Genomic DNA, 27,914 nt, shown 5'->3' on the forward strand with positions numbered 1-27,914 from the left:
AAAAAAAGATTAATAAACTTGAACATATATCAGTAGAAACTATCCAAAATGAAACACAGTGAGTAAAAAGATGGGGGAAAATGAACAAAGCATAAATGGGACAACTTCAATCAGCCTAATATACAGGGTAATTAAGTCCCCAAAGGAAAACAGAGGGCAGAATAAATATTTGAGAAAATAATGGCTGAAAAAAATTTCAAACTTGATGAAACTGTAAATCCATAGATACAAGAAGCTCAATAAAATTTAAACACAAGAAACATGAATAAAACTACACCAAGGCACGCCATAATGAAATAGTTTAAAACCAGAGATAAAATCTGATCCCTGGCCCGGTAGCTCAGTTGGTTAGAGCATCATCCTGATACGCTAAGGCTGCGGGTTTGATCCCCGGTCAGGGCACACACAAGAACCAACCAGTGAATGCATAAGTAAGTGGAAACAAATCAATGTTTTTTTCTCTCTCATAGTCAATTTAAAAAGATTTAAACGCCCTGGCCAGTTAGCTCAGTTGATTAAGAGTGTCATCCTGAAAAAGCAAGGTTGTGGATTTGATCCCCAGTCAGGGCACACATTGGGAAGCAACCAAAGAATGTACCACTGAGTGAAACAACAAATGAATGCTTCTCTTCCTCCTCCCCTCTCTCTCCCTTTCTCTCAGTCTCTCGCTAAAAATAAATAAATAAATAAAAATAAATAAAAATAAAGTTCTAGCCATGTAGCTTGGGAGTGTCGTTCTAGAGTGCAGAGGTTGCTGGTTCGATTTCTTGGTCAGGGCACATTTAGAAGCAGATAGGTGTTCCTGTCTCTTTTTCTTTTTTTTTTAAATAATTTTTAAAAATTATTTATTTATTTATTTATTCATTTTAGAGGAGAGAGAGAGAGAGAGAGAGAGAGAGGAGAGGAACAGGAAGTGTCAACTCCCACTCGTGCCCTGACCAGGCAAGCCCAGGGCCTCAAACCGGCGACCTCAGCATTGCAGGGCCTCAAACCAGGACCTCAGCCCGATCCACTGCGCCACCACAGGCCAGGTGCCTCTCTCTTTCTAAAAAAAAAAAAAAAAGATTTAGGCCCTGGCCATTTGGCTCAGTAGTAGGGCTGCTGGCGTGTGGATGTCCTAGGTTTGATTCCTGGTCAGGGCACATAGGAGAAGCGACCACGTGCTTCTCCACCCCTCCCCCTTCTCTCTCTTTCCCTCCTGCAGCCATGGCTAGATTGATTCCAGTGTGTTGGTCCCAGGTGCTGAAGATGGCTCCTTGGAGCTCCTGCTTCATGTGCTAAAAATAGCTCGGTTGCAAGCACAGTCCCAGATGGGCAGAGCATTGATCCCAGGTGGGGTTGCCGAGTGGATCCCAGTGGAAGTCTGTTTCTCTATCTTCCCTCCTCTCGCTTGGAAAGAAAAAAAGATTGAAAAAAAAATTTTTAATTGAAAAATAAGAGAAAATCTGAAAAGTAGTCAGAAGAGAAAAAGACACATTATATTAAAGAGAAACAAAGATAAGGATAATTGCGGAGTTTTCATAAGAAACAATGCAAGCTTAAGAGGATAGTAGAGCATTATTTTTTTAAATCATGCACAAGAGAGAAACAAAAAAGGAGAGAGATGAGAAGCATCAACTTGTAGTTGCAGCACTTTTTAGTTGTTCATTGATTGCTTCTCATATGTGCCTTGACTGGGGGGTTCAAGCTGAGCCAGTGACCCCTTGCTAAGCCAGTGACCATAGGGTCACATCTATGATCTCATGCTCAAGCTGGTGACTGCACGTTCAAGCTGGAAAGCCTGCACTCAAGCTGGATGAGCCCGTGCTCAAGCCAGCCACCTTAGAGTTTCAAATCTGGGTGTTCTGAGTCCCAGATAGATGCTCTGTCCACTGTGCCACCACCTGGTCAGGCTAGAGCAACATTTTTAAAGTACTGGAAAAACTGTCAACCCAGAATTCTAACCCAATACTCAGATCAGGCTGTGTCTTATTTCTGCTTAGAATCTCCCGTGATTCCCTGTCTAAGGGTCTCATTGCCCTAGGTACTGACCCTGAGACAGAGATGATCATGCATCAGGCATATTGAGAAGTGCTCTGAGGACCAACATCTGTGGATACAGCCTTGGGGAAATTGAGCTTTGATGAAGTCTCAATAGAAGCCAGTTGACCCTATCAGGAACTTTGAAAATGAATGTCCCTTCAGACCTGTCCCAAGTTGGAGGAAGGGGGCAAAACCTTTGTACTCACAAGTTGATCACTGATTAGATATGGGATGCCCCAGGAAGTGCACATGATCTTGAACAAGGCATCTCTCTAGGCCAAGAGAAATTTCCAGAGAGGGAGTCAGCCTGGGGAATGACGATCTAGATTGTGAAAGGGCATCTGGATGGTCGCCACACTGTCCAATGCTTTCAAAAAGGAGGTGGAGAAGATCCAACCTTCTGAGCACGGCCCCTCGTGACCTTGCACCTGCCTACCGCAGCTCGCCTCAGGCTGTCCTCCGAGCCCGGAAGTCTCTCCCACCCTCTGCACTGGCCACACAAGTCTGTCGGAAAACTCCTTCTAATCCTTCAAATAACAGTTAGGTGCACCTTTTCTGAGATGCCTCTTCTGACTGTTTTTGCAGACTCAACGACACTTCCTCCCAGCAGAGTGGTTAGGAGCATGGACTCAGGAGCCAGGGTTTGAATCCCAGCTATAACACTTGCTAGCTGTGTAACCTAAGGCAAATTACTCAAATCTCTGTATCTTAGTTTCTTCATCTATAAAACGGGTACCACATTAGTACTGCTACTCATAGGGTTGTTATGAGAATTAAATGAGGAATATGTGTCAAGTTAGAATAGTGACTGACAGGAATAAATATTTGTTGCTATTATTGTTGTTGTTGAAGGTGCTCAGTATGCTTTTATCGAAGGCATCAGGATGGAAGGAAAGGTCCGAGAGAGACAAAGTGCAAAGTATGTTCAGCGAATGTTGAGTAATCCAACCTGTCAGAGGGTAGTTAAAGCCTCTGTGAGCCCATGTTGGGAGGAATTTTTAATGACGCTGTAAAGAGTGTGCATCTTATTTGGTAAGCAGTGATTGTCAATGGCATAGTTTGTCAACAGATGGGAGAAAGGACCGAAGAAAGAAAAAACACAGGTAGAGCCAGGAGGTAAGGTGTATATGTGTTGAGGTGAGAGTTATAGGTGAGGAATGGTGTTAGAAGAAATGGGAGTGGGAATGTATGGCAGGTGAGGGAAAATGAATTTAGAGGAAAATAATATGACTATATAGAGGCTGGAGTGGGGGAATCAGTCGAGGCTGATAAGGACAAGCGAGGAGTAATAAGAACATACTGGGAGTGGAGAAGATAGAGTGATGGAGATAGGTGAGGTTTATGGGGGACAGGTAAGGAGTGATGGGGCTCTGTTGGGGAATAGGGATCGAGAGAATGATTGAGACCAGTGAGGAAATCCTAAACGTTAGAGAGGACCACGCGCGCGCGAGCGAGTCTTTGAGCTGCAGGAGTGGGAGAGGAGCAGGGTAGAATGTGATGTCAGAGAAAGGGCGGTGATGTAAGAGCCGGGGCGGTGGGGCGGTGATGTCAGGGCTGGTGCTGATGCTGGCGGCGCAGTGCATTGTGGGCAGCTCCCCGCTCTGCTGCGGCCGCCGCCTTCGCCGAGGAGGATCGGGGCCGGGCCGGGCCGGGATGGTCCCGGTCGGGAGGCCGCCGCCGCCGCCGCCGCCGCCGCGGGAGGGAGCGGGCCGCCCCGCGCCGCACTGAGCCGCCCCCGCCCCCGCCCCGCCCGGGCCCCGGGGGATGCGCCGCCCCGAGCCGCTGCCTCCGCCGCCGCCGCCGCCGCAGCCGCAGCCGCAGCGGGCACAGAGCAGGTGAGGCGGGGCGGGGCCGGGCGGGGGCCGGGCGGGGGCTCCTCTTCGGTCTCGTCGGGCCTCGGGCCGGGCTCACCTCCCCGCGCAGCCTTCGCCAGCGCCCCCTCCCTGCTGCCGTCCCCGCCCGAGCCGGGACGCTGGCCTACACTGCCTGGGCTGCAGCGGAGGCCTGGACCAGCTCCCTGCCCCCAGCACACATACCCACCCTTTCCTGCCTGCCCTCCAGGGGTTTTGTTCCTCACTTCTCACCTCTGTCCCTGTCATCCCTGACAAGTCGTTTCCAGCTGTCTCCATAATCTTCCTCCCTTGTCCTCAGCCCCTCCATTGCTTCCACTAGCTGTTTGACCAACTTCCTCACCCCTTCAACTGTGCCTGGAAACTCCTGCCCTGGTCCTGTGGCTTCCTCACTGGCCATCATGATCTCTCACCTGACCCAACGCCCTCTGCCGATCCTGTCACCCCTGGTCCCTTTCATTCCCCTCTGCCCCCTCCCACACATCTTTTCACACGTTTCCATTACCCGTCGCTGGTCTCCCCTTTACCTCTCCTTACCTGGGCTCCCAGATTCCCACACATAGTGACTCGCACTTTGCACAGGTACACACCAGTACCTGCCTTCACATACCACGAGGAGCTCCCAACCACTTAGCGCTCTCTCTCTCATCGTTAGGCCCACACTCTCAGACATGCACTCTCAGACATATGTTCATAAAAACCTCCTCCACAGCCTCTCTCCCTACACACCCAGCCTCCACACACCCAGCGGGCCCTGAGGGGGCAGTAAAGGGACAGCCAGATTACTTGTGTTCCCGTCATCCAACCCGAGTCTTGAGTTGAGTGTGGTCCTCTGAGGCAGAGAGTTGGGAAGGATGGTGAATAGGGAGAGGCAGGGGACCCTCATTTATCCTCCTGCCTCCACTCTTCCTTTCCCCACCTCACCTGTTCCTCCTAGGCTTGCCCATCTATGAAATGGGAGCCGGACCTAAATTTTTCTCATATAGAATCCACCGTCACAGGGCTGGAAGGCCCACCAGAGGTCACCCTGTTCAACTCCTGAAGCCTCCCTCTCTGCTCGTTCAATGGCTTCTTTTATTTCTCCTAACCTGTCTCCTCCATGTGTATTCCAGAACCTCGTCATCCCTACCTCTCCCTTCACCCTACCAATGCCCTCACAGCCCTGCAAACTCCTGCCCTGTATGCCACTTGGCAAAAGGCGGGCAGAGGCTTATTTGATATCCCCGCAGCTCTGATACTCTGAAGTCGTGTGGATTGGAGGGAACAGTTAGCCGAGTCATTTGAAGCAAGTCAGAAAAAGAGTGACAGTGCCCTTCCCCATGAAGATCCCTTTTCCACATGTCCCTCATGGCACACCACGACCTGTTGAAGGTTGTTTGCATGCATTCACCATTCCATGCTATTCACCGTTGCTATATCAGGATGGCCAGACACAGGAGCGCTGGGGAATTATTCCAGACCAAGGAGAGACAGGTTTATGGAGTTCCCATCCCATCCATAGATATCTTAGACACTTCCTCTTCTTTACGCCACCCCTACCCCCCACAATCCTAGCTTGAGTGACTTCCTTCCATCTGTGACTCTCCAGGGTCATTGTGAGGGCAGGGCAGTGTGCTTATTTAACAAAAAAGGGAAAGAAAAGAAGGAAAGATCTTGGTTCCATTCCTGTACTGGGTTGGCAGAGATTTCAAAAAGTTATCTCTTCTGACCCTGTGCCTGAACATACATATCACACACTGAGACACAAAAACACACATAAGCACACAGAGACACAGATGTACAGACATAGCCATAAAGACACACACACACACACACACACACACACACAGATACAGAGAGACACTCTAGTGGGGTTAGTAAAGGTGAAAGGGGGCCAAATATATGGTGATGGAAAATGATTTGACTTTGGATTATGGGCACACAATGCAATATACAGATAATGTATCATAGAATTGTACACTTGGAACCTATATGATCTTATTAACTAATGCCACCCCAATATGTTTAATAAAACAAAAGACACACAAAGACATATATAGACACTCACATAGAGGGATATATATACAAACACACATGTGCATTTCTCTGGGTGACACTGGCTGGCTCCCAACCCTCACAGTTGGGACACTCTCCCCGCTATCCAGCTTCTACCTATCCTAACGCAACCAGAGCTGTGTTCTTTCTTGTTGGTTTCTGAGCAGACCCAGGAAGGTGTGGTCAGAGGCTCTCGCACCCCATGCCACCCCAGACCTGCTGCTCCCTGTCACTCCTCATTAGGCCTCTTCCGCTTCCCATCAGTCCCCAATTCCTCCCCATTTGACCTGCTTCTCTCCTTCTGAGTGGCCACTTTAGCTACTGTCCCCCTAATATCCGTGTCTTGAGTCCACTGCCTTATGTTCACATCATCATTCTCACCCTTGCTTGTCAAGCCCAGGGCTGTGGCAGTGGTTTAGGCTTCCCATGAGAATGAATGGTGTGTGCCTCTCAGCCACTGAATCCTCACTCAGGACCATCCTTGAGGGGCTGTCGGGTATCTCCTCATTCTCTGAGTATCACATCTCCCACGGTTGGCTGGTAGGTCTCTGTCACTCTGGGGTGTGTCTCCAGGGGTCACTTCTTTGTCAGCAGTTCTCCCCTTTCAGTAAGCCTCAGATGCACAGCTCCCTGGCACTTTGTAGCACAAGGAAGGTGTGGGTGCGAGGGGCCACAGATCGAGTTACTCGGACTGGTCCTTCCTGGCTTAGGCCTCCCCAGTATAAGCATGGGTTCCAGTTGGTGTGCTCCTTGGGTAGTAAGTCTCCCCCACATTAGCTAGCATATGTCTCTATGGGAAAAGCTTTCTCTACAGCCTGCTTGCTCATCATTTTCCTCCAATTTTTTCATCAGTGTGTGTTGCTAGTTTTCACATCTCCAGTTTGTAGTTTGAATCTCCCTTCCTGTGGAGAGTACTGTCTTCTCCTTTGACCTCCCCCAGGGCGCTTACGGTACTTCCCCCAGTAAGCCCTGAAGCATCTGTCCAGTGGGGCCGGGAAGGATGCCTGCTAGAATAGAGGTCCTTGGTTTGTGGCTCAACGCACTCACAGCCCCTTTCCACTCCCCCAGGTAGATGGCCCCCCCAGGGCAGGCCCTGCGGACACCCCTCCCTCCGGCTGGCGGATGCAGTGCCTAGCAGCTGCTCTTAAGGACGAAACCAACATGAGTGGGGGAGGGGAGCAGGCCGACATCCTGCCGGCCAACTACGTGGTCAAGGATCGCTGGAAGGTGGTGAGTGAGTGACCCGGCGGTGCAGAGAAAGGGGCCGGAGGGGAGGGGCGGGGTAAGGGATCTGGAAACCTGTGAAAACAGGTGCCTTAAGTGCACTTACCCTAAGAGGGAGGTGCCCCTCAGCTCATTTGCATACTGTTTGCAGGTCATTATTTTTGCCTACACTTTTGGACAATCGCTTTCTCAGAGTGCCCTCTCTCCAGCCCCGCCCTCTCTCTCATCCCTTTCCCGGCTAGGTCACGTTGGTCGGTCCCAGCCTGGAACAACTCCTGGTTGGATGTCGGAGCAGGAGCTGCAGAGCTCAGCTGGGGGAGGATCGAGGATGGGGGAGGGAGCTCTTTCTTTGCCGGACCTTGGAGAAGGGCAGTGAGTGAGCATGTGTCCCTCCGCTTCCGCAGAGGAAGGAAAGAGATTCAGGGAAGGAGGCTCTGCAGGCTGCTCCCACTGCATCCGCACTCCATCTTCTCCATCCACCCTCCTCCTTCACTAGTTCCTGCGGCAGGTGCAACACGCCGAGACTCCATCTCCCAGCGTGCCTTGCTCCTCTAGCCCAGGACTTTAGGCTGCTCGGCCTGCTGGGAATTATAGTCCGAGCCTTCTGGAGGGTTTGGGTTTGGGTGGGAGGAGGACGCTTGAAGATTGGGGGAAAGGCAGTGAGTGTCTGGGAATCAGGACCTACTGTAAATCAGTCCCTGTCCTGTCCCCCTTTTTGTCACATAAGAGCTTTCTGCGTGCCTCTTACCATTGTGGGGGCAGGCTAATGTGGTGGATTGTGGGGTGATGGTGTGTGAGCTGTGGGTCTGCACCTGGGTGGGGAGCCAGGAGGAAGAGAAGGGGAACAGCATTGATCAGGTCTATACTGAGCCTGTGTGTGTGTGTGTGTGTGTGTGTGTGTGTGTGTTGGAGGAAGAGGTTCAGCCTACCAGGGATTGGGTTTGAGAGGAGAGTGGGGCCTGGATGCAGGTCGGTTTCCATGGCAACAGCCACCCTGTTGGACAGGTCCCTTTAAGGTCCAGGGATTGGGGCGAAGGTGGCAGCTTTGTCAGAGATGTCTTGCGAAGGGCGAAGGGCGGGGGCAGTGGAGGAGCTGGAGAACTGAGGGCAGGGCTGTCTGTGTCCCTGAGGGGGATTTCCTGAGAAGGAGAGTAACAAGACAGAGACTAGGAGAGGAGGAACCAGGACAGTAATCAAAGGAATGAAGGTCGGGCAAAGTGAAGAGTGCTACCAGAGCTTCTTGTGCTGGTAGATTGGAGGAAGAAGGATATTTGCACTGAAGAGGTGAGAAGAAGATGGTGATCATGAGCTTGGATTAGAATCCCATGGTGCTTTTTGAGGGAGGAAGTGGAGGATGAGTGGGAAGAGAAATGACATGAGGGAGTGAGGAAAGGGGGCATGCGCACAGTCTTTGCCAGCTTACCTCGCTGCTCACGTCCTCCCTGGCCCTTGGAGCGCTAGAGATGGTGGGGTGCCAGGTGCCTCCCCTCAGCCATCTTCCCGTGAGGGATGGGACAGAGGCACGAGGCGAAGCTCAGGACCAAAAACAAGTTGCCCAGAGGTGGGCTGTAGCCAGGAGAAAATGAGGGTCAGTGGCACTAGGTGGGTATTTAAAAATAATAACATTTTCTTCTTGATGCAGGCTTCTCAGAATCAGAATAGCAAACAATAATAGTAATAATAATTGTAACAGAACTTAGCATTTGTTTGTTCTGAGCATTTACTATTGCCAGATGCTGTAGAAAAAATGTAGATACTGTTAGCCCCATTTCACAGGTGTAGAAACAGAGGCACAGAGATTAGTTAACTTGCCAAGTTACGGTAACTGGTAGGTAGACCCAGGTCTGCCTGGCTGACTTCCCGAGAATCAGCCCATCCAAGAATCAGAACCATAGATAGAGCTGATGGAGTCTTTGTGACCAATTCTAGTCCAACTCTCCTTTTACAGAGGAGGAGGAAAAGTGGATCCTCAGTAAATTTAAGAAACCCTGGGTTATCCAGAGCTGGGCCAAGAAGCCAGGCTTCCTTTTTCCTCTGTGAATGCTGGTTCTATTATGTCGCATTTCTCCTCCACTTCAGGGAGGTCCTTCGGCAGGGCAGGGATCAGAGTCTGGTGAAGGCAGTTTGAGAGAACATTCCTGTTAGTACTGGGTTTTATGACTACATTTGGATAAAGAGGAATAAATTAATGTTATATATTAAAATTTTCTTTTTGATCTAAAAGTTCATTTTTTTCTCCTTTTGATTTTATTTATTATTTTTAATTTAAAAATTATTGACTTTAGAGAGAGGAAGGCGTAGAGAAAGAGAGAAAGAGAAACACTGATCTGCAGGTGCCCTGACTGGGAATCAAACCCACAACCTTGTGACTTAGGGTGATGCTCTAACCCACCGAACTATGCAGCTAGGGCTTCTCTTTTTTTGTGTGACAGAGACTGAGAGAGACAGAGAGAGGGACAGATAGGGACCGACAGGAAGGGAGAAGATGAGAAGCATCAACTCTTCGTTGCGGCACCTTAGTTGTTCATTGACTGCTTTCTCATATGTGCCGTGACCTGGGGGCTACAGCAGACCAAGTGACTCCTTGCTCGAACCAATGACCTTGGGCTCAAGCTGGTGAGCCTTGCTCAAACCAGATGAGCCCGCGCTCAAGCTGGCGACCTCAGGATTTTGAACCTGGGTCCTCCGAGTCCTAGTCCGATGGTCTGTTCACTGCGCCACCGTCTGGTCAGAGTAGTGCTTCTCCTTTTGATTAAAAAAAATTCAAACATTTTCATTGCCTCCTAAAAATATTATGGGCCTAGTCACTTTGCTTGCTGTGGCTCATGGATGAGGGCCTGGGGAGGAGGGGTATTGGGTGAGTGGGTGGGGGCAGATGCCAGGCTCCCCACCCTAGGGAGTTCTGTAAAGGATGGATGAGGGTAACAAAGGGCCTAAAGAAGGAAAAACAGGCTCTGTTTGGAAATGAAGGTGGTAGAGAAATACCCTTGGGCACCCTGGGAAATTGGGGAGTAGGTGTTGGAAATGTCTTGATTTCCCTGACCCCTCCTTACCATCTCTAGCAAGGATTTTGGAGCCTAGTAGATCTTAGCTTGAATCTCAGCTCTGACACTTTTAATTCCAGTGCGATCAACTGTTCCTGTGACATCTTGTTCAGAGTGTGGGTTTCGTATCAGATTTCCTGGTTTTAAATGACACCGGCTTTGTTATTTACTGGCTGAGTGTGTTCTGGGGCCAGGTACTTTGATCTCTGTGCCTTAGTTTTACTTCTGTGCAAAATGGCGACTCCTGTGACTTGCCTCACCTGTGTTGTTGGGTGCCTTTGCAGATAAGATGTCTGTGAGCCAGGAGCACAGATCCTCCGAGATGCGGTGATTTTTCTCCTCCCCCTGCCCTTTCCTCCGTGTGCACACACAGCAAACCACAAAGGAATCCGGAAAATACTAAAATCTCCCCGAGGTTAAGGTTCCCTAGAGGAAGACAGGCCCTTGCTTCCCCTGTCTGTGTCTATCCCCTCCTGGTTCTGAAGTTCTTCTAGAAGTCTGACCTTCAACTTTTGTCTCAAGGAGAGAGGGACTGTGGTTTCTCACTGCTCTGCCTCTCCTCTTTCCGTGTCTCCCTCCTGGGCACCAGAGTGATCAAGAGCCCATCCAGCCTTCCACTGCTCTTCTAAATCTTCCTTTCATCCTTCTCTTTCTAGAGTGGTTTCAGTTGTCACCTGCTGGGTAGTCCCAGGGCTGAGCTCTGCCCTGCCCCCTTCCTCCCTTCCTTCCCATATTTCAACCACCATTAAATGTTTACTGGGTATCCAAGTCCTGATAACTGCTAAGGGGAGGGCTCTGAGACACAGGTGGTTCAGGACAGGTACAGGATGGCAGATCATAGCCACCTCCATTCACTCATTAGCAAGTCCAGCTGTGGCTGACTAGTTACAAGTCAATAAGATTGCAAGCGAGGGCTCCGGAGGGCAGGCCACCCATGAGGGGCAGGCTTCCTGAAAAGGCAAAAAGTGACTGTACATCTTTCTGAACCCAAAGGAATTACAACTTAGAACTCAACACCTTCTCCAGTTTCCCCCCATCATTGCCAGCAGCGCCTTCACTCTCCAAGAACCCTGGACCTCGGACTTGACATGACTTTCACTCCTCCCATAACTCGGCTTCGCTCTTCTCCCCTTGCTGATTCCTCCTCCATCACTGTGCTCTGTCCTTTCTCACTACCTGCCCTGGGATGTGGAGGAGGAGGGCCTGGAGGGTTAGATCTCCACGGCACTGCCCCCGGCCATAAGCAGATTCTCTCCAAGCCTCCATGCCCACATGCTCCTGCGTGTCCCCTGCCCCGAAGAGGAGGCTCACCGTGGTCTTGGGCACCTGAGCAGGGGCCTAGGGAGCGATGTGAGCTTCAGTAGCAGGCATGGGCAGTGAGCACCCTTGCCTGAGTCTCCTCCATCAAACACCCCTCCCCAATACTCTGGCGACAGCTTTTGGGATTATGCCAACCTCTTCCTGGGAGATGCACTCTAAAGCTGGGAGGTTCTGGAAATTGGTTTTCTCTCTGGAGGTGGCTCAGTCTCCGCAGTGGATTGGGGAGAGCGTAAGACTTACTGTCCTAGAGAAGAAAAGATTCACGACAGCCCATTATCTCTTCAGAATCCCACATAAACTTGTCTCCATGTCTATACGATGTCACATGTCTCAGACCCTGTCCTGCTGCCCACTCTGACATCTGGCCGTGTGTGTGTGTGTGTGTGTGTGGGGGGGGATTGTCCACCCATGAGCTGAGCTGTCTCAGGCACTAGGAAAGGAGGCGGGGCCCTGGTGGGTGGGGCAAGGAAGGGAGGCATGGGGTCCGCCCCTTCAAGGATGGCCCCTGCGCCTATCAGTGAAGGCTACGACCCAGCAATGGGCGGGATGAGGAGCTGCTCAGTCTGATTCCTGTGTTCCCCATTTCCCCTACCCCCATCCCACCTGTCTCTGCAGCTAAAAAAGATTGGGGGCGGGGGCTTTGGTGAGATCTACGAGGCCATGGACTTGCTGACCCGGGAGAATGTGGCCCTCAAGGTGGAGTCAGCTCAGCAGCCCAAGCAGGTCCTCAAGATGGAGGTGGCTGTGCTCAAAAAGCTGCAAGGTGTGGGCCTAGGGCCAGAGGGGGTGAAGGTGATGGAGCCAGGGCCTGGGAGAAGTGATGGGACAGGAAGCTGGGGAGGAGGTGGAGTGTGGTGGAGGGAAGGAGCCAAGAGGGGTGGTGATGGACAAGGTGCGAAGGGACCAGAGTCTAAGAATGAGGATGAGCCCAAGGGCAGGGTGGTAATACAAAGCGGTCAAGGGGCCGGGGATGGCAGGGGACCAGGAATCCAGAGGCTACGAGGAGCCCACCTCAGGGTTGGAAGTGAGGGAGAAGGAGGTGGAGTTGGACGACCCCTGTCTGTGTCCCTCAGGGAAAGACCACGTGTGCCGCTTTATCGGCTGTGGGCGGAACGAGAAGTTTAACTACGTGGTGATGCAGCTCCAGGTGAGTCTGTGGTCCGTCCTCCCCCCAGTCTCACCCTGAACGTGGGCTGCAGCCCCTGCGGCGGGGAGCTGAGAAGGGAGACCGTGGCCGGTGGCGTGGGTGAGGCTGGGCAGAGTGTCACAGTGGCGGGGGCGGGGATGGCCGCTGAGCTGTTACCCTCACCTCCACCCGCAGGGCCGGAACCTGGCCGACCTGCGTCGCAGCCAGCCGCGGGGAACCTTCACGCTGAGCACCACGCTGCGGCTGGGCAAGCAGATCCTGGAGTCCATTGAAGCCATCCACTCCGTGGGCTTCCTGCACCGCGACATCAAGCCGGTGAGGGCTGCCCCACTGCACCCCCCAGCACCCCCCACCACAGCTCCTCTCCCTCTCTAGGTCCCCGGTTTCTTCTCCAGAACAGCTTCTTCTCCCTCCCAAGCCCCATCTCCACCTCTCCCCCGCCTTGCAGGAGCACAGAGCCCTGTCCACCCTGGGCCACGCCCACGCCCTCCTGTACTTCTCTTTCTCTCTCCCTCACCCCTGACCTGAATAGTTCTTGAACCTAGACAGGTGAACGGGTTGGGGAAGGATGGGGCATAGAGGAAAAGGGACCAGGGACTGGGGCTTCCTAGGAATTCTGTGTAGCTATTTTTGTGACATCTTGAATTTTGGTGCTGGACAAAAACTGCCAATCTTAAGGGGTGAAAACTGGGGCCCAGAAAGGTTGGTTGAATGGCCCACAGTTGCACAGCAAGAACAATGTAGGTGTCCTGTTGCCTTAGTTAGACTAAGGCTTACTGCCCTGCTAGGAAGTCCCAAGGATTTAGAGCAGCGGTTCTCAACCTGTGGGTCGCGACCCCGGTGGGGGTCGAACTACCAAAACACAGGGGTCGCCTAAAGCCATTGGAAATACATATTTTATTTAAAAATGTATTGTATAATAAATATGTATTTTCCGATGGCTTTAGGCGACCCCTGTGTTTAGGTCGTTCGACCCCTGCTGGTGTCGGGACCCACAGGTTGAGAACCGCTGATTTAGAGCCAGACAGAACTAGTTTCAACTGTCAGCTGGGCCATTGGTTGATTTGTGATCTTGGAGTAGCCCCCTAAGCCTTTTGACCTTCAGTTTCCTCATCTCTAAAATGAGGACAATCCCACTTGCCCCTTGGATGAGGTGCTCTGACCACCTGCACATGCTCACGTTTCAGTCTTATGTGAGTGCGTGTGGGCTGAGGGTCCTTGAGGTGAGCCGGGAAGGGTTGGAGCCCACGGCTCACAGCTGCTGTCTCCCTGCAGTCAAACTTTGCCATGGGCAGGTTGCCATCCACCTACAGGAAGTGCTACATGCTGGACTTCGGGCTGGCCCGGCAGTACACCAACACCACGGGGGACGTCCGGCCCGTGAGTACCGCTGTGCACAGGACCCCTGGCCTCCCGGACCCTTCACCAGGTTTTCCTGCAGCTGCCCAGACAGGCCCAGCTGTGTTTTGTCTCAGCAGCACCCAACTCTGTGTGTGCACCTGGCCCGTCCCTGTCTCCCTGAGCCTGGGCCCTGGATGGAGGCCACACCCACACTGTCATCTGTCTGTCCACTCTGGTCAGGGACAGCCACAGGGACAGGAGGCGGGTTTAGGACTAGGATTGGTGTCAGGTTTGTTCCCGACCAGGCCAACGTGGCGGGGGTGGGGGGTGCTATGGGAAGCCGGTCAGAGTAAGAGTAGGCGGAGGTCAGCTTGGTAAGCAGGGTTGAGATGTGGCCAAGGTCAGGCACAGCAGCTGAGGCTCCTGGTGGGGTTCTCTCCTCTGCAGCCTCGGAATGTGGCCGGCTTTCGAGGGACTGTTCGATATGCCTCGGTCAATGCCCACAAGAACCGGGTGAGTGGCAGCGCCAGGACTGAGGGATGTAAGGGCAGCAAAGGCACAGGTCAAGGGTGGCGTTTGCTGCCGAGGGAGAGGGGAGAGGGGAGAGGGGGCAGCTCTGGAGGTGGGGGAGAAGTATGGGGCAGGGGCTGGGAGCTGTTACTCCAGCGACCCCAATGGGAAGAAGGCTCTGTACTTGACTTCCCCTTCTTCCGTGTTTTCAGGGGCTCCCCTCCTCTCTGTTCTCAACACAAATCTCTGTGGGCTGAGAAATCACACAGAAGTTATGATTGGGATTCTATATATACTGGCAGGTTGGGGAGGGAGCCTGGCTCTAGGGAGAACCAGCTCTGCCCATAGAAGCCTGGGTGCCAGGCCCCCTTGAATGATGTACCTCAGTGAAGGGTCAGCCCCCTGTTCCCAGGGAAGGAAGGACCTGAGAGCTGTGGGTGACCTCTACACCCCCACCCCCAGGAGATGGGCCGCCACGATGACCTGTGGTCCCTCTTCTACATGTTGGTGGAGTTTGCAGTGGGCCAGCTGCCCTGGAGGAAGATCAAGGACAAGGTGAGCCCTGCGCAGCGGGGTCTGAGGCAGTGAGGGAGGCTGGGGCAGCCAGGGCTCCATCGCGCTGTGTGTCTTGCCTCCAGGAGCAGGTAGGGATGATCAAGGAGAAGTACGAGCACCGGATGCTGCTGAAGCACATGCCCTCTGAGTTCCACCTTTTCCTGGACCACATTGCTAGCCTCGACTACTTCACCAAGCCTGATTACCAGGTGGGAGCCAGCCACCAGCCTGCGTCCCCGGATACCTCTGTGTGGGCGAACATCTCCAGCAGCACCTCCTGCGGGGCCCTGCGCCCCTGCCCTGACCATCTTCTCCTCCTGGTCTTCCAGATGCATGAAACTGTTTTGTGCTCTTATAAATAGTAGGCACAGCTAAGATTTATCGAGAGTTTACCCTGTTTTCAGTGCTTTTCATGCTTTAATTCATCTAAGTTTCAAAACAAGCCTTTAGTGATTATTGGGTGCTCCTTATGTTATTATTTTTAGCACTTAATTAATTAAGTCAAGTGCCTGCAAGTGCTTTACACCAAAACTCTGCAGGAGTCCAAGTGGGATGATCATCCCGTGTCCTACACAAGGAAACTGAGGCTGGTAGACTAGAGCAGGGCTGCTGGGCTCAGGCACATCTTCTGACTCCGAGGCACCATCCCCGCAGCCCTGTGGGAGCCACTGACCCTCACCCGAGAGTGGGGAAATGTCAGTAGTGTTCTGCCCACCCACGACCTGCTGTGAGCCCGGTGGGGAGTACCGTGTTGGGCACACAGTGGGTGCTCAATGGAGTGGGCCCTGCCAGCAGAGAGAACCTGCCCTGCATTCTGGAGAGAGTGAAGTCAGGTTGGAATGGTCTGGGAGCTTCAGAGGGTCTACCACTGCCCCCCACCTCCTGAACACAGAGCCCTGGTTGCAGGCCCAGGAGCCTTCCTTGGGCAGTAGGAGGCCACGCCTCCTTATTCTTAGGTCAGTCTTGTGGGGTCCCCTAGACCACACCCTGTGCTGGGCCCTGTGCCGGCTGCTAGAGATACAGAGTTGGCACGTAGGTGTGTGAACAGTTTGAGCTCATGCACTGTGCCCAAGCAAGGGAGCTGTGTGGTGGGGAAATCAGGGAAAGCTTCAGAGAGGATGAGTGGGAGAGGCATTGCAGGCGGAGCAAGCTGCCTGTGCACACCCGCGACCCCCGGTGGTGGGTTTGGGGAACTACCAGTACTTTCAGCTGCTGTTGCTTCTGTTGAGATGATGGAAATGGCAAAGGAGTCTGAGGACATTTCAGGGGACAGATCTCAGGGGGCTTATGTCCAGCCAGTGGAGCTTAAACCGAGATGATAATTTGCATGCTTATTTGCATATTGTGTGCATGTTTTCATTTAAAATCAATATACCCTTCTCCTTCCATTGCCTCCTCTTGGTCCACCCCTGTCCTGGAAGGCCCTCTCTTCCCCCTGCAACCCCAGCAACGGTCCCCTCCTCCTGGCTAGCCATGGGGTCACCTCTCTGTCCTCCCACCGCCCCCGCCCCTGCAGCTGATCATGTCGGTGTTTGAGAACAGCATGAAGGAACGGGGCATCGCCGAGAACGAGGCCTTTGACTGGGAGAAGGCGGGCACCGACGCCCTCCTGTCCACGAGCACTTCTACGCCGCCCCAGCAGAACACCCGGCAGACGGCAGCCATGTTTGGGTGAGTCTCCGGAGGGGCGATGGCTGGGGTGGGGGACCATAGGACCTCTGCCTGGACCTGTCACCCGAGAAGCCAGCTCTTGTCCTTTTCCTACCTGGCTGTCCCTCCTCATCTTGGTGCTGAACAGTGAGGTTCTTAAATCCTAGGAAGTTCTGCCACATCTGCACCCTCAGCATGGGCACGCAGTGGGGTCCTCACTTGGAGCTGTTGACCTCAGTGGGCATCGGGAAGCCCTGAGTGAAGTTGCCTGAGCCCCACAGTTGACTTCCTGTTCACGTGCACTCATTTAGCGAGCAAGTCTTGAGCGCCGCCACTAGACTCTGTGGAAACAGAAAGAACTTGCAGCTCCTGCCCTCCAAGTACTTTTTCTTTTTTTCCCCCTGTTTGTTTATTTATTTTCTGAGAGAGAGAGAGAGAGACAGGAGCATGGAGCTGCTCCTCTGTGTGCCCTGACCAGGGAATTGAACCAGCAACTTCCGTGCTCAAGGATGCTCCAATCAACCATGCTGTCCGGCCAGGGCTTAATTTTTATTGATTTTTAGTGACAGAGAGAAGAAGGGAGAGAGAGCAGAGCGGGAAGGGAAGCATCTATTGTTCCTCTTAGTCGTGCATTTCTGGCTGCTTCCCGTGTGTGCCCCGACCAGGATCAAACCCGCAACCTTCTTGTTTCAGGATGATGCTCTTAACTGGCTGAGCCGACTGGCCAGGGCCCAAGTGCTTTCAATCGAATCTAGGGTATTTATAGTTGATGGGTCAGCATTTCAGAACCACGTGACAAGCACAAACACAAAGGTGGCCAGCGTGAGAAGGGGCTGTCAGCCCAACCTCAGGAGCGAAGCAGGAGAGACGTGGGCAGGGGTTCCAGAGACACACGTGGGAGGAGACTCCACAGGACTTGTCAGCACATCACAGTGCCCTGTTCTGTAGAGACATTGCTGAGGCCACTCCCAAGTGAGTCTTCCCTTTAGACCCACCCCTGGTCTAAGGGAAGCCAACCAGTGAACCACAGTGGAAATCGGCAGGCCCTGGACAGCGGAGGGATCTCTTAGAGCTGGGTGGTGCTGTGCCCATCCTGGCAGCCACATCTTCTTACAACCCTTTGCCAACCGGAGGAGGGTCTGATCTCAGAGGTTTTGTGAGCCGAGGTGGTGATGAGTCCAGGGGCGCCCCTACCCCTGCTGGTGACACCCCTGTACCATGCCCATGGGTGGCAGTGATCCCCAGGGCCTGTGCTGGTAGGAGAGGGCACCCCACCAGCCTCCCCCATCACCCCCCTCTGGCCTCCCCAGGGTGGTCAACGTGACCCCGGTGCCAGGAGACCTGCTGCGGGAGAACACCGAGGACGTGCTGCAGGGCGAGCACCTGAGCGATCAGGAGAATGCACCCCCGATCCTGCCTGGACGGCCCCCCGAGGGGCTGGGCCCAGGTTCCCACCTCGCCCCCCATCCTGGGGGTCCTGAGGCTGAAGTCTGGGAAGAGACAGATGTCAACCGGAACAAACTCCGGATCAACATCGGCAAAGTAACTGCAACCGGGGAGAAGGTCGTGGGTGGCCTCCCAGCCCGTGGGCCCCGTCCCCGGCCCTCCTGGGTGCCCTCTCCCCAGCTGCCAGCCTGCTTGTCCTGCCTCCGTGGCTTTGCCCATCTCAGGATCACTGGCCTCCTTGTGCTTGGCCTCCCTCTGTCTCCTGCGCCCTGAGAAAACCACCTGGCCCACCTCACTAACCTCCCCTCTCCTGCAGACCCCCTGCGTGGTGGAAGAGGAGCAGAACCGAGGTGTGGGGGTCCCCAGCTCCCCAGTGCGTGCCCCCCCAGACTCACCAACAACCCCAGCTCGTTCTCTGCGTTACCGGAGGGTCAACAGCCCTGAGTCAGAGAGGCTGTCCACGGCGGATGGGCGGGTGGAACTCCATGAAAGGAGGTGGGTCTGGGGCTGGGGGCTGGTGGAGGATCCCCTGGTCACCTCCCACCTTCATGTGGCTGGTCTGGGGGGGAAGGTCAGACTTGTGGCAGAGGTCAGGGGGCTCTGGGAGTGTTGAGAGGGCTGTTCTTGGGCCTTGAGTCAGACTCGGCTAGAGTCAGTGACGGCCTGGAGAGGGTGGGGCACACGAAGGTCCCACCTCAGGCCATGAGGGACGTGGGGGTGACACAGGCCACAGGAACGACAGGCTGGGTCCCCAGGCCCGGGAGGAAGTGAGGGGTGAGTTAGTAAGTAGGTGGGCTTCCAGAACCTCTTTCTTTAGAGATTAATTCCAGGGGCTTCAGAGAGCAGACGAAGTCCCCTTCAGCTTTGGAGGAGGGGTTCAGAGAGGGCTCAGCTTGAGGAGGAGAGAGACCAAGTCTGGGGAATCAGGGCTCCCCTGAATGTCAGGGAGGGGCCTAGCTGATGGGAGTGAGTGTTCGTTTAGAGCTCAGAAGAGCCTTGGGGGGCTGATGGCCAACAAGGCCCAGGGCCACATTGGTGGGTGGGACAACCTCAGGTGGAAGAGAGCCGTCCCTGCCTTCCCTCGGCTGTGGGTGGGCCTTCTCTGTGCCAGGAAGGGGCACCGTCCTCGGGCCCCCCCGGGGGTAGAGGCCCTCCCACACCAAGCAGTGCGGTTCTTCAGGCCCACCGCAGCCAGGCCCCTCCGACTCTGCCCCAACGACATCCCACCTCTGGGATGGGGCACGGTCCTCCTTTGGGGTGAGGAGACACTCGAGACCAGGGGCCCTGTCCCATTCCCTGTGGTGACCTCACGGCAGAGGGTGTGGTGGACCCTGTCTCCAGGGAGCCGGCAGCTCGAACACTCACACTCACACAGGTTGGTCTACATTTTCATCCGTGGTAGCCTGGAAGGTTCTGGTAATGGAGAGAAATGAGGGAGAGCAGTTTGGAAGGGAGATGAGTGGACAGAGAGGTGGGGAACGCCCTGGACATACGGTCCAAAAGAGCAAATGGGTTTGGCTCAGAGTGAACCCTTGTTTCAGGGGTGGTGGGTGAAGGAGATGGCTGGGGAGAGGTTTTTCTGGAAGGGAGTTCTCAGGATCTCATAGGCAGACCCTTGGTGGCCTCCTTTAGGGCTGTCTTTATTTTAAGCTTTATTAACAAATCAATAAAAATACTGTATAGAGTCCGAGTTGACAGGTACCCACTGAGGCCGGGGTGGCAGTATGTTGAGAAAGCCCCACAAGTGGCTTCTGATCCATACCCCTCCCTCTCACAGGCCCGGTACTGGGGCAGAATGAAAGCCAGCCCCATGCCCACGGGCTGAGCGTGAGCACGGGCGCAGCCCCCTGCCCGCGGGCTGAGCGTGAGCACGCGCACGGCCCCCCGCCCACGGGCTGAGCGTGAGCACGCGCACGGCCCCCCGCCCGCGGGCTGAGCGTGAGCACGCGCACGGCCCCCCTGCCCGCGGGCTGAGCGTGAGCACACGCACACCCCCCCTGCCCACGGGCTGAGCGTGAGCATGCGCACACCCCAGAGGCACTCAGCCATCATGGTTCTCAGTGAGGGCTCCCCAGGCATTCGGGAAAAGAAAAGTCTTCCTTTCGTAGTGGCCTGTCCTCTACACACTGTCATACAATTACAAATACCCTCACGTTGGGGCCAGTCCACTCTGGGTACTGTACTGACAAGCTCTGGAAGTAATGTGAGACTCACAGCAGTTTAAGATCACAACAGAAGAGATGCCCAAGGCAGCATCAGTGCCCGAGAAGTGAACAGTCAGATGAGCCCAGGCCCTGCCTGGTGGAGCTCACAGCCCCTCGGGGAGGCAGATGCATAAATGCACACGTGCTTGCTCTGTGATGAGAGGGGATGCAGGGAGCACCGCCGTGGAGGATGGAAAGGCTCCTTACAGGAGGTGACATCTGAGCTGGGATGGACAGCAAAGGGTGGGAGGACAGGCCTTATAAGGGGAACATCATGTGCAAAGGCACAGAGGTGTGAGCGCGTGGGCAATTTGGGGAAAGTGGGTGAATCTGAGATGGTTCTGGCTAGGGGCTCGGGGAATCTGGTCTTTAGTCTGACAGCCAAGGACCTTGAGCGCCAATCTAAGGAATGTGGCCTTTGTCCTTGTGGCTGGGAGCCATTGGAGTTTGCCGGAGATGTGGTGAAACCAGCCAGGCAGGTAGGGTTGAGGGTGGTAGTGGAAGGGGCTGGGAAGACCATCTGCAAACTCAAGGGCCAGGTGGGTGCATTCCCTGGGCGCAGCAAGAGGAAGCTCCCGATGGGGTGTGAGCACCAGAGAGGCCAACAGACTTGGCTCTAGGAATATTCCGTTTCCCTGGGGTGGTCTGGAGAGGAGCATTCCTTGAGCACAGGAGCCAGATTTTATTTCCTGCCTGTTTATATTCCTGGAATACAGTAAGCATTCAAACACATGTTGCATGAATGAATGAGATCTGTACAGGGGATGAGGGTGCAGAGTGACAACCCAGGAGGTGACTGAGCCTCTCCCAGGGTAGGACAGGCACCACGATCAGGAGGACCCAGGCGTCATGGGCCGCCCTGCTACCTACGTGGGGTCCTTGGGGGTCCAGAGAGGCCTGGCACTGAGCCCTGGCTGGGATGGTTTTGCAGGTCACGAATGGATCTGCCCGGCTCCCCCTCGCGCCAAGCCTGCTCTTCTCAGCCGGCCCAGATGCTGTCCGTGGACACAGGTCAGGCTGACCGGCAGGCCAGCGGCCGCATGGACGTGTCAGCCTCCGTGGAGCAAGAGGCCCTGAGCAACGCCTTCCGCTCGGTGCCGCTGGCCGAGGAGGAGGACTTCGACAGCAAGGAGTGGGTCATCATCGACAAGGAGACAGAGCTCAAGGACTTCCCCCCGGGGGCTGAGCCCAGCACATCGGGCACCACGGACGAGGAGCCCGAGGAACTGCGGCCGCTGCCCGAGGAGGGCGAGGAGCGGCGGCGGCCAGGGCCAGAGCTCACGGTTCGGCCCCGGGGCCGCAGCATGCAGACGCTGGCTGAGGAGGACCCACGGCAGACGCCAGCCCAGCCCCCGCCACCCCAGCTGAGCCAGGCGGATGGCCGGTCAGAGACATCGCAGCCCCCCACGCCCGGCAGCCCCTCCCACTCACCCCTGCACTCGGGGCCCCGCCCTCGCCGGAGAGAATCGGATCCCACAGGCCCTCAGAGACAGGTAAGGTTGGGTTTGCATCCCACACCTCACCCCTGGACACCCACAGTTCTGGCATGGGAGCCGGGAGTGCTCCCCGTGTGCTCCGTGGAGGTACCGACCAGCAACCAACTGTTGCACAGTGTGATGAAGGCAGACAGGTTGAAGGATCTGAGTGTGCTTGGGGGGCAGGCGAGGCTTCCCAGAGGAAGTACCCTCCAAGTTCTGAGTTGAATCTTGCATTATGGGCAGTGTCACCCAGGTGACAAAGCAGGAGAAAGGCCTTCCAGGTCAAAGGGGCAGCATGGGCAAAGGCCTGCAGGTGGCAATCAGAAAACACTGTGCTGATTACATGTTGCAGCAGATGAGGCTGCAAGGTAGGTCTTGGGGCCCCATCCTTACAGGGCCTGGGGCTAAGCTATGGGGTTGGGGCTTGATCTGAAAGCTTGGGAAGCCACCAAAGTCTTTTCAGCAGGGGTGTGACATAATGACATTGGTACTTTTGAATGATCCCTCTGGCTGCTGTGTGGAAAGTGGATTAGGGGCGCACAGAACTCTGAGCAGGCCACATGGCAGGCGCCAGCAGGAGCGCGCCCTGGTGGCCTGGGCCGGGGTAGGGGCTCTGGATGTGGAGCAAGGTGAACGGAGCTAACAGGTGTTGGAGCTGTGACGGGCTGGTGGGGGCTCTTGGGTGGTGCTCTGCATCCTGGCTGGTGGAGGTGCCGTCACTGAATGGTTTGAAGGGAACATGAACTCAGGTTTGGACACTGACCTCTGGTACTGTGGGATGTCCACATGGAAGTTTCAGAGCTCAAGAGAGATTTCAGCTGTAGGTACAGATTTAGAAGTCATGGAAGCCACAGAAATGGGTGCTGTCGCCCCAGAGGATTGGGTAGGGTGGGGAGAGCCAAGGGGAAGGGCAGATCCAGGAAACACTGACCTCCGGGGGGGATGAGAGGAAAGGCGCCCTTGAGAAAGACTGAGTAAAGGGGCCAAAGTGTGGGGGGAGCATGTGGGGAGAGGGGTCCCAGAAACCAGGAGCGGTGGCTGGGCTGGTGAGGGCAGCAGGGGAGGGCTGGCGTGGGAGTTTCTTGTGGGTGGGGCAAGTTCCATGTGGGAGGTGAACCCTGAGAGCCAGGTGGACAGACAGTGATAGGAAGAAACAGAGCCAGGGCAGCAGGACCCAAGACTGGGCACAGGAGTGGGCACAGTGGGGGCCCTGGGATGACCCAGTTAGGCTGCAGTGGCACCTTCTCGTATGGGAGGACTGAGGGACGAGGCTGGAAGGCCGGGGTCAGGGCGCCAGATGGTGGTTGAATTGTGACCGCCTGGCCGAGCATCCGCAGCCTGTCTGACGGTATTTTGGTTCCTTTCTTCTGGCAAGGACAGGGTGTCAGAAGAGACAGGAGGCCACCGGCCTGGCCTGGGTTCTCTGTGTGTGGGGGGGAGGCTGATCTCTGTCAGGTCCAGGAGGTAGCGCCAACTCTTACCCTGGGTGCTGACCGGGGCCCATGGTCCCCCAGAGGGGCTGGGGAGAGCCCAGGAGGTGATTCGGAGGGCTCGGCAGGGGGTCGGCTGCCCTGCGCTGCGCTCCACTTTATCGTGCCACACTGGAGAAGGCTTCCGGGTGGCTCTGGGAGATGCCCAGGTGCAGGCTCGGGGCCAGTTCTGCTGAGTGCCCAGATTGGGAGGCCCGACCTGGGGACAGGCAGGTGCCCTGGAGAAGGGCAGCTCCAGGCAGGGCTGTATTCAGGCCTCATCCCTGTGACTAGAAGACAGGATCTCTGAGTTGAGTTCCTGAGGAATGTGCATCCTGGTTTTATCCTAGATTCTGGAAAACGGGGGGCTCAAAAAGGGTGTACCATGAGCCCTCACCCAGAGAGGTCCGGGCCAGCTTAAACTGGCGGCTCTACTGGGGCAGTGTGCGGGCCGGCATGACTGTGTTGCTGACCTGCACCCGTTCTCCCAGGACCAGCACTGGGGAAGCAGTAGGAGCAAGATCTGTTTGGGGCTCCCCCCACAACCTCTCACTCATTCACTTATTCACTCATTCATTTCACTCCACTCCTACTGAGCATTTGCTCCGCCCCAGGTCCCAGAGTCTTCAGAGACCATATGCACAGTAAACTGTGCCCACCGGAAGCCCAAAGTTTAGGAAGGAGGCAGACAGTGGTGGCGCGGGGCAGAGAGAAAGCCATAGTTAAAGTCAGGAGGCCTCAGCTCTGGCCCTGGGCTCTGCCAGTCGCTGCTCCCTGGTGGCCGTGTGCCAGCGGGCCTCAGAGGGAGGGCGCTGAGCTGTGGGGGAGGTGTTTCTCACCTTCAGATTCCCACCCATGTGCTGTGGGGGTCTTCCTCAGATTGGGAGACCCTGCCCAGGGGGTGAGGAGAGAGACTTGGGGAGCAGGCACAGGCCTATTGCAGAGTCAGTCTTGGGTTCGGTTGCTGCTGTGACATGGGTGGGCACTGTTCGGCCCAGGGAGCGGTGACCTGTGTGTCTGGCTGGGGTGTGAGGCAATGGCAGGCCCGGGTCTCCTACAGAAATGAGGCTGGTTAGCATTGTGCACCGTGTGTGTGCATTTCTGTGTCAGCTGAGCTCAGGAGTGTGCATCGGTGTGTGGGTGTGTCCGTATGTGTGCACATCCGTATGTGTGAGGGCGGCAGTGGTCTGCGAGTGTGTAGAGAATGACGGAAGCCTGGACCATCAATGCTGGCAGGAGAGTAACAATCATAGGAATCATTCTAATGACAGCAGTAGCTGTCACTGTCCTCAGCACATCCACATTTCCACATTTCGCATGTGTATTCCCCACAACAACACTGTGAATGTGCAACTCCAGCTTAAAAGGTCAAGAAATGGAGGCTCAGAGGAGTTAGCTGGGGTCCCCCGCTGGTAAACAGTAGAGCCAGGGGCTTGAATCTGGCAGCTGACTTGAGGGTCGGCTCTGGGCCACTCAGTCTGAGGCCTGTGTGGTCAGGAGAGGAGTGGACACAGGCTCGAGAGAGCAGATGGCTTATGTGGGGTCAGAGAGAGTCAGACTGGTGTGTGTGTGTTTTGTGCACATGCACATGTGTTCACTCACTGGCTGGATATGCCGCTGCGTGTATCAGTGTGCATGGTGGCCCCTGTGTGTGTTTGTATGTGAACATATGAGCACATGCGGTGTGACCTGGTTAGCCAAATAGTGCAGCACAGCAGGGTGGGCAGAGACCTTCCTTGGTTAAGGGGAGGGAAAGGGAAAAATGGACTGGCATAGTTTTTCCATCTTTCTTTGGTCTGGAGGGAGTCCTGACTTTGTCTATGTGTGTGTTGGGGGGTGTCCCAAACATGGCTACACACTGGAATCACAATTTGTAGAACTCCTCCCTCCCCCCACCCCATAACTAGACTCAATGGCTCGGCAAGCCGTTTAATGGGCAGCAAGTCTCTACAGGGTCTCCCCACGCTGCCACCTCTCTGCAAAGAATCCCTCCTCGACCCAGCGTGCTCTTCTCAGAGTCTGATGTATGAACTTCCTCGTAACAGCACCTGTCACTCTGCCACCTATGCCTGTGGGGAACAGGGATCAGAATAATGTTCAGAACCAAGCACAGCAATAATCCTTTGGTGTGCATGCCATGATACTTTAAATGTTCTTCTTTACACACCTTGCGTTCTTCTCTGGGAATTTCACGTGCAAACCGGAAGTGGCTGGGAAGCTAGGGCCGAAGGGAGGGCACCAGACAGTGTGATTTGGGGGCAGATGTTTGCCAGGTCGTCTCTGGCTGATAAGCACTCCCGGAGCACATGGACATCCGTTGGCAGCCACCAGGACATTTCCCTGCCAAGTGCCAGGCAGTGCACTGGGAGCGGGGGGACAAAGATGAATAAGGCTTCCAGTCCTGCTCTTTTGGAGCTCACAGTCAAGAGAGGTGGGGTGCGGGTGCAGAGTATAGACAAGGGAGAGAACAGAGAACTCTTCTTTGCTGGGGATGGGGAGACTGGCTGGGAAGCTGGAGTGGCCTCACAGAGGTGACACTTCAGCTGGGTGTTGAAGACAATCACAGGTGGCACCTGGTCAGAAGGGGTAGGAGCATGCTGGAATGAGCTCCCCCTGGCAGCTGAACAAACTCTGGCTGGGCTGTTCAACTCGAGCCACCCACATGGGCGTGAGAGGGGCTGTGGGCAAAACTGTGGGTACCTCTGTCCCTTGGTGATTTGGGGTGGCCTTAGACCCTTAATGCAGACAGGACCAGCTCAGAAGGATCCTGGCCTTGGTCAAAAAGAAGCTGGAAGGAAAAGCAGAGTGAGGGCAGAGACAATCCCCTCAGAATATTCTCTCTCCAATCCTCTCTACTAGAGGTTCCATGTTGGGCCCCTGTGTCCCCATATGACATCTGCAAGGGGACACTGGAGCTGAGTGTCCTGGGCCTCCTTTTCCTTCAGTCCTCTAGCAGCTGGTCCAGCTAGTCCTCATTGCCCCCACCAAAAGCTCGTTAAACTGGCCTCAGTCCCAGGAAGAGCTAGGGGTTGGGACGGGAAAGGGGTAGTGACACCAAACCACCATTTCCATCTCCACAAGCCTGGACACTCAGCGCCATTTCCCCTTTTCCCTCTTCCTGCCGGCAGTGAGGCTCCCAAGCCTCTGCTGCGCTGCCTTGTGGCTCAGCCTTGGAGAGGACGGGGAAGAAACCACCCTGGAGAAGTAATTTCTATTCGCTCCCCCTCCTGCTAGCCTCTACCCATGCCTCTATTCTGAAGAGAGACTTAAAGAGTTATAAAGCAGCTGACACGACCCAGCATTTACTCCATGGCAGGCGCTGTTCTGAGTGCTCTGCCTGTTTGAACATTTAATCCTCATGACAGCCCACGAGGCAGGAACTATTGTTACCCTATTTCACAGATGAGGAGGTCGAGGCATGAGGTGAAAAGTACTTGCTGAGTGACCCAGGTAGGAAGTGGTGGAGTTGGGTGGGATTCAGCCATGAGTAGCTGGACTCCAGACTGTTATCCTTGTGATAGTTGTTACTAAAACCCTGCCATCCCCCCGTGATGGGGTGGGGGTGGGAAGGCAGAGTGTGTGCAGGGAATGCTCTCTAGACCTCATGAGAACATGGAGTCAGTCCAGCCAGGGAGACAGACGGACACAGCTGCTAACAACAGGGCAGTAAAAAGTGCAGAGCCGGAACTCTGCGCTAGGGGGCGCTGGGCCAGGAAGGCTTCGGAAAGGAGGCGAGTGACAAAGGTCTCCGCAGGGAGACCGCAGTATCAGAAGTGTCAGAGAGGAGGAAGGGGGAGAGGGATGGGCGTTGGAGGCCAGAGCCTAGGTTCTGAGGCAGAACCTAGGTCTGCACCCCGTCCTCCCTGCCCGACCCTGCCCTCCCGCCTGGGACGCCGTCGCCGCAGGGGCTGTGCGCGGTGGGTGGTCCCCGAGACGGAGCTGTCGAGTCTGTGCCTGACACCTCTTTTCCCTCCACTCTCTTGGTCTCTTTCAGTTGGAGGAGGACAGACTCTCGGGGCACTCCCTCCCGCGGTACAGCCCCCTGCGACGACTGGCGTCCTCCGTGTTCTCCTCCTCCACGCTGGAGACCGAGCATTACCCTCACCCCGGCGGCAGCGGCTCCTCGGGCTCCTCCGGTTCCCTCATTCAGCGCAGCCGCTCGGCCGAGAGCAGCCCCGTGCGGGCGCCCCACCGGCGCCACGCGCCTCTCGCCGCCGGCAACCACAGACTCGTGCCCTCGGTGCTCCGCATCTCGCGGTCCCAGCTGCAGCAGGTGTGGGCCCGCTTCACCCACAAGACCTAGGCTGGGCCCCCCCCCTCCTGGAGGGGGCAGGTGGGGGGGGGAGCAGGCAGAGACCATGGTTCCTTCCCAGGACGCAATAATCACACTCACACACCGCATCCACCCCACCATGCAATACAGCCCCCATAACGTTGGCCCAAGGTACTGTAATACCCCACCCCCCACCCCCGTCGTCTCCCTTTGCTCGGTGCCAGCCAAATGGTGCAGGAAGGGGTGGTGCTGTCTGTGCAGTTTCAGGAACAGGACAGGGGCAGGACAGGGGCACTGGGCTGGAGCCACCAAGGAGTCCAGAGTCCAGTGGAAACCAAGGTGTCAGG

General features: G+C 55.2%; 1 protein-coding gene and 1 long non-coding RNA gene across 2 annotated transcripts in view; one reads left to right on the top strand and one right to left on the bottom strand.

The window, feature by feature from the left end:
- Positions 1-3,778: 3,778 nt before the first annotated feature.
- TTBK1 (tau tubulin kinase 1) overlaps positions 3,779-27,914 on the top strand; it is a 41,235-nt gene continuing 17,099 nt past the window's right edge. The window contains exons 1-13 of the mRNA XM_066250883.1: positions 3,779-3,857; positions 6,975-7,136; positions 12,110-12,257; positions 12,568-12,641; positions 12,816-12,956; positions 13,917-14,021; positions 14,430-14,495; positions 14,955-15,047; positions 15,131-15,256; positions 16,564-16,718; positions 18,008-18,239; positions 18,460-18,638; positions 21,279-21,840. Coding sequence (XP_066106980.1) covers positions 7,029-7,136; positions 12,110-12,257; positions 12,568-12,641; positions 12,816-12,956; positions 13,917-14,021; positions 14,430-14,495; positions 14,955-15,047; positions 15,131-15,256; positions 16,564-16,718; positions 18,008-18,239; positions 18,460-18,638; positions 21,279-21,840 — 1,989 coding nt within the window. The 5' untranslated portion in view covers positions 3,779-3,857; positions 6,975-7,028. The remainder of the gene's footprint in view (positions 3,858-6,974; positions 7,137-12,109; positions 12,258-12,567; positions 12,642-12,815; positions 12,957-13,916; positions 14,022-14,429; positions 14,496-14,954; positions 15,048-15,130; positions 15,257-16,563; positions 16,719-18,007; positions 18,240-18,459; positions 18,639-21,278; positions 21,841-27,914) is intronic.
- LOC136318500 (uncharacterized) lies at positions 24,886-27,539 on the bottom strand. The gene is made up of 3 exons (XR_010728080.1): positions 27,400-27,539; positions 25,462-25,656; positions 24,886-25,363 (listed from the first exon to the last, which is right to left on the bottom strand). It is a non-coding gene; the product is annotated as an uncharacterized lncRNA (long non-coding RNA).

This window comes from Saccopteryx bilineata, chromosome 1 (assembly GCF_036850765.1).
Source record: "Saccopteryx bilineata isolate mSacBil1 chromosome 1, mSacBil1_pri_phased_curated, whole genome shotgun sequence".
NCBI lineage: Eukaryota > Metazoa > Chordata > Mammalia > Chiroptera > Emballonuridae > Saccopteryx > Saccopteryx bilineata.